The 6,414-nt window shown below is 37.3% G+C and overlaps 1 protein-coding gene across 1 annotated transcript; it reads right to left on the bottom strand.

The window, feature by feature from the left end:
- Positions 1 to 3,930: 3,930 nt before the first annotated feature.
- LOC110289492 (olfactory receptor 8K3-like) lies at positions 3,931 to 4,872 on the bottom strand. The gene has a single exon (XM_021155713.2). It carries the CDS (start codon positions 4,870 to 4,872, stop codon positions 3,931 to 3,933), a length of 942 nt encoding a protein of 313 aa, XP_021011372.2.
- Positions 4,873 to 6,414: the final 1,542 nt, after the last annotated feature.

Genomic DNA, 6,414 nt, shown 5'->3' with positions numbered 1-6,414 from the left:
CACTTACATAATGGAATACTACTCAGCTATCAAAAACAATGACTTCATGAAATTCTCAGGCAAATAGATTGAACTAGAAAATACCATCCTTAGAGACATAACACAGACATAAAAGAATACACGTGGTATGTACTCACTGATGAGTGGATATTACCCCAAAATCTCAGAATACCCATGATACAATGCACAAACCATATAGAGCTTAACAGGAAGGAAAGCCAAAGTGTGGATGCTTCAATCCTACATAGAAAGGGAAACCAAATAGTCACAGGAGGTAGAGGGAGGGAGGGAGCTCAGAGGGAAAGAGGAGGGAATAGAAAAGGGGAACAATATCAGGTATTGGAATGGACAGGAGAGAAGTTTAGAGGGTCAGGAAATAGTAGAAATGTGTAGCAATGTGGAATGGTGAACTGGGGTAGCCATTAAAAAGTCTCAGGAATAGGGGAATGACAGGGCCAGGAAGCAGGAGTAGGTGGGCTGAGGAGCAGGGGGAGGAGGGAAGGTATAAGAGATTTTTGGAGAGGAAACTAGGAAAGGGGATAGCATTTGAAATATAAATGAAGAAAATATCTAATTAAAAAAAAAAAAAAAAAAAAAAAGGTCCAGGTACCAGGGAAGCGAGAGACTCCCAGGACCCTGAGGTGATTTTTCACCTTTGGTGTAAATGACAAATTACAAAACAGTACTTTGTTTTATAGATTACCTTATTTTATTTCTATATTTCATTTATGGGAGAGGGTGTATACCTAAATGGAAAATGTGGCATATAGCCTCCAGTGAAAGTTCATGAAAGCATTTGTATTTCTAATTAAAAATTCAATGGACCTGTCTTGGCAAACTCTTTTTGCCTTCTAACTTTGTTATAAGAGAACATTTGAAACATAAATTTAAGCTATTGTTATTATTTTATTGCATACTTTATTTACATTTCAAATGTTATCCCCATTTCAGGTCACCCCCCCACACACACAGAAGCCCCCTCACCTACCTTTCCTCCCCCTTTTCCTATGAGGGTGTTCCTCCACCCACCCACCCACCCACCCATTTATATTTCAAATGCTATCCCCTTTCCTAGTTTCCTCTCCAAAAATCTCTTATACCTTCCCTCCTCCCCCTCTTCCCCCTGCTCCTCAGCCCACCTACTCCTGCTTCCTGGCCCTGTCATTCCCTGCACTTGAATTCCCCTACACATTCCCCGCGACCCTGCACTTGAATTCCCCTACACTGGGGCATTGAGCCTTCACAGGACCAAGGGCCTCTCCTCCCATTGATGACAGATAAGCGCATTCTCTGCTACATATGTGGCTGGAGTCAGCGGTCCCTCCATGTGTACTCCTTGGTTGGTGGTTTAGACCCAGGGAGCTCTGGGGGGGAGGGAGAGGAGTCTGGTTGATTCATATTGTTGTTCCTCATCTTGTTGGTGGATATTATTGTTCTTCCTTCAACTCCTTCAGTCCTTTCTCTAACTGAGATTATCCACTTCTGTATTTGTCAGGCTATTGCAGATCTTCTCAGGAGACACCAATATCAGGCTCCTGTCAGTATGAACTTCTTAGCATCCACAATAGTGTCTGGGTTTGGTGACTGTATATGGTATAGATCCTCAAGTGGGCTGTGGAGCAGCAGGTGTTAGGGAATAAAGGGGATGGGAGGGATCCCGCCATAGTTGCGGTGTTCTGGGCTGGTGGATGCAGAGGACTGCTGCGTGCTCTGTAGGTGGCCAGGGTGGGTGTCTGGCCACATGAAGCTATGGTCCCAGTCTGGGGGTGGAGTGATAGACTGGGAGCAGCCCGAGGTCTCTGGGCCTTACGGAGGCCAGAGATAACAAATTCCCAGTCTTAGACATCCCAAACACTGCTGTATGTTACAGAAGACCTGAGAAAAAGTGGGGGACACAGGGGCAGCTGGATCATCCTGAGGACTGAAGAGAGGAGAGGGCAGATAGAGGGGGAGTGCCGGGTGGTTCCTACAGCGACTAGAGTCTTTGGCTCATTGCTGGAGCACAGGAAGGCCTTTGGTGGGAGGTTAGATGAGGCTCTTTAGGGGAAAGCCTATTCCATCATTCAAGCACAGTGGGCCTTGATGAAGAGAGACAGTCTATGGTTTTAGAGCTTTATTGTAGAAAGGCAGAAAGAAAGAGAGAAGGGAGAGAGAGAGAGAGACAGACAGACAGACAGACAGACAGACAGACAGACAGAGACCAGCTATGGCCATGTGGAGAGAGGGGGTAAGGGAGGGAGAGAAGAAGAGATAGAGTTGAGACTAAGAATGGTGAAAGATTAAGTGAGAGAGAGGAGGTGCCAAGTAGCCCCATTTTATAGTGGGCTGGCCTATCTTGTATGCAGTGTAGCTGTGGGGAGGAGCATACCTATTGTCAGGTAACTGTGAGGGTGGAGTCTAGCTACAATGCCAGGAGTTTGGCAGTTTGTCCGCATGACTAGTAGTCACAAAATATGGAGTTAGGGGCTCTGTCGTGTCAGGCACCTGTTTCAGGGAACATAGCTCACTGTTCCATCCCTTGTAGAGTTTTCTACTGGGTCTTCAGAGCATGGCTTGCTCAACCAAAACAGGCTGCCTTTCACGGTCCCACAGTGGGCCAGTACTTAAAGTGATACAACCTTGAACCTCAGACTGTATTAATACAAATTCAGAAGAACCTATTTTGTTTCATTTTTTCTTTTAAATAATATTGAAATTAATTTTACAATATATGCAAATTAAAAATGGCATGAAATGATGAGCTAATGAAAAGCTGAAAATTTAAGACTATGAAAATAAACATTCTTGTATGAAATTCTAGTTAGTTTTGTCCTTTAGTTATTTTCATTTAATTCAGCCTTAGAATGCCAAGTCATGATATGGTAGTTGAAAAAAAACCAAGTGTGATAAACATTATACCCTTATCAACATATTTCTTACTGTAGTTAGATACACTTACTATAGAAACCCACAGTAGGCAAAGACATAAGAATAAGTAGTAGTAGAATGCTTGATTAATGAAAAAGTGATCTCTCTCTCTATGTTTGTAAGGCTTAGAGGACATAAGAGAAGGGGAGGGTGAAAAAATTTAAGGACTAAGGTAACAAAGATATAAAGTAAAATCATTTCTTCTGGATATAACATAGATAATGAATTCAGGAACTCACTGCATTTGTAGATGTCTGTATTAGACTGGACTAGCTGGGCTCACCAACATTTAAATCATGTTTTGAGAGTGCTTCTACAGTACCATCCTTTCTTGAAGGAAAGCAACGAACTGTTATTTTCTTTAATGCTAAATTTACAATTAGTTTGCCCTATTTTTTTAAACAACCTGCTACCTAACATTGTAACTCTTATTAATTCAGTGGGCTACAAATCACAGAAGAAAGTAGAAGAGGATATTTGAAAAGAAATTTTTCAGATGGAGAAGGATGATGAGGGAGTCAAGAATTGAAGTAACAATAACTAAGGTTTATTTTATTAATGTATGAAACTGTTGACTATATAAACCAAAATTAAATCAAAAGCAGTATAATTTCATAAAACAGAAGTACATGCTGACATATACAAATGTTACCGTGTTTATTTTAGTAGAAAATTCTGCTTGAACATTCAAAATCCTCTTTTGTACATACTATAATTTCTCTCTCTCATGCACAAGATGCATCAAGAGATATACCTTCAGTTCTATAAGATATACCTTCAGTGCTATAGTTACAAAATCTGTTTATATTTTGCAACAGGCTTAGCAGTTATGTGTATTAAATAATGTTCAAAGAAGGAAATTATTCTCCTCTAATAGAAGTATGATATTTGCAAAATTGATTAGCACCAGAATTCAAGGAGATAATACAAGTTTCACACACTGGGGCTTGTTCTACATTCCAGAAGAAATTAAAATGTTGTATATTCAAACCTAGTTTGAAGGATTTGTAATTCTTTTAAATTTTAAGAAAATGTGTTGAATATTTTTTGCCATGTTCTTTGTAGAGCATCTTTTACATCTTTGTTCCTCAGACTGTAGATGAGGGGATTCAATAAGGGGATGATTAAAGTATAAAATATAGATGATATTTTATCAGTATCAATTGAATGGCTAGATTCAGGTTGTACATACATAAATATCAGTGTCCCATAGAATACTGTAACCACTGTCAGGTGTGACCCACAGGTAGAGAAAGCTTTGCGTCTGCCCTCAGCAGAGTTCATCCTGAGAACAGCTATGAGAATGAGCAGGTAGGACATAAGCACAACCACAAGGGAAGAAATCAAATCAAAAGCTGCAAAGATCATAACTATAAGTTCAACTTTTTGTGTATTTGAGCAAAGCAAGGATATTAAGGGAATACAATCACAAAAGAAATGGTTGATGACATTGTAGCCACAGAAGGATAAAGAGAAAATATTTATGGTGACTACAAGGGACATAAATGTACAATAAAGATAGGTCATTGTGACTAGAACCCAACATACTTTATGGGACATGATGACAGTGTAGAGCAGAGGCTTACATATGGCCACATAGCGGTCATAGGACATTGCAGACAAAATAAAAAGCTCACTACCAATGAACAGAAGAAAAAATGCTAGCTGTGTAGCACAAAGAGAGTAGGAAATTGCATTTTGATCTACAACAAAGTTTACCAACATTTTTGGTCCCACAGTTGTTGAATAAACAAAGTCAGTAAAAGCCAAATGCCTAAGAAAGAAATACATTGGTGTTTGAAGTTTGGAGTCTACATTGGTGAGGATGATTATCCCAAGATTGCCAATCACTGAGATCAGGTAGATGATTAGGAACAATCCAAACAATGGTGCCTGCAGGTCAGGGTTTTCAGTGATTCCCATCAGGATGAATTCAGTCACAACTGTTAGGTTGTGTTTATCCATTCTCTATCAGAAAACCTGTTATCAACAGAGGCAAAAAATTTTAAACGTTTCAGAATTTACTGTATGAAAGACAAAATAATTCCAATGGTAGAATTTGGGGAACAGAGATGGGGGAAAGGGATAGGGGATTTTCAGAGGGGAAACTAGGAAAGGGTTTAACATTTGAAATTAAAAAAAAAAAAACAAAAGAAAGAAAATGTCTAATAAAAATAATAAAAAAGAGAAAATGAAATATCAAACATTTGTAACTTAATATTTTAAAATATTAATATTGAGCCAGGCATGGTGGCACACACCTTTAATCCCAGCAGTTGGGTGGCAGAGGCAGGAGAATTTTTGAGTTCGAGGCCAGCCTGGTCTACAGAGTGAGTTCCAGGACAGCCAGGGCTACACAGAGAAACCCAGTCTCGAAAAACCAAAAAAAAAAAAAAAAACAATAAAAAAAAAACACCAAAGAACAACAACAACAACAAAAAAAACTATTAATATTTGTAAAACAACATATTTACTCATGGGGATCTACAAATAAAAAGAAGCTAATTTCTTTTTCTGATTCATGAATTTTCTATTGAAAAATACTAGAGTCAATGTAAACATGAATTGGCACTGCCTTCTCAGGGTTTGCAGTCAGTTAGTCTGGTAAACACCATATTTATTTCTTATAAAGCTCTAAATAATATTGATACTAACAACTCATATAAGAGTAGAAACTTCTGTTATATATTTAATATTTTTTATTTTATATACTTAATAGTGAATACATGATAGGTAGATAGATAGATAGATAGATAGATAGATAGATAGATAGATAGATAGATAGATAGATAGATAGACAGTATCAAAATATATAAATAGATTTTAGACTTATACTTACATATAGACACATACTGATGAGACAAGGGAATAAATACAGATATGAAGATATATTAAGAAATTTAAAGTAAAATTATGATTAAATACTATTACAACTTTAATTCTTAGATAAATGGTGAATGGATTACCATTGCACTGTTTTCTATATGCATCAAAATAATTTCAATTGGTAACAAGAATCAATTTAAAAACATCAATAATACATATGCCAATTCTCTTAGAATTTTTATGACAGGAAAAATATGAAAACATGTGTGAATACAGCTGACTCAGCTGTAACAATACACATTGCTATTGTCGAGTATGCAATTAGTTTTCTAGCACACATATTTAATTGGTACTTTATAAATATTTAAATTTGCAAAGCACAGAAATTCTTTAGTGTATCACCTTCTGAAGTATTTATTAAAGATGATGCAGCTGAAGGTGTTAATAATCTTGGTAAACAATGTCATTATGAATAAAAATCAGCATAATCAGGTATGATATTGTCTTCTTATGAAGAAAAAAAATACTGGATAGTTGTATATACGATAAAACTGAGCTGTATACTTAATAAAGATAAGCGTTGTGTTTGTGCAGTTAATGTTTTTCATAAAACACTGTCACAAACTCCGAAGATGTCTTTGTGGCATTTTTGGAAGCACAATTAAATATTTTAATATTGAA

This window comes from Mus caroli, unplaced genomic scaffold, assembly GCF_978045245.1.
Source record: "Mus caroli unplaced genomic scaffold, Mus_caroli_1 scaffold_2, whole genome shotgun sequence".
Taxonomy (NCBI): domain Eukaryota; kingdom Metazoa; phylum Chordata; class Mammalia; order Rodentia; family Muridae; genus Mus; species Mus caroli.
The sequence above is the reverse complement of the archived record's forward strand: the minus strand, read 5'-3'. Positions and strand labels throughout refer to the sequence as shown.

Bases quoted from the DNA above. Each gene is read 5' to 3' on its own strand.
- LOC110289492 (XM_021155713.2), bottom strand. From the start codon at position 4,872: ATGGATAAACACAACCTAACAGTTGTGACTGAATTCATCCTGATGGGA.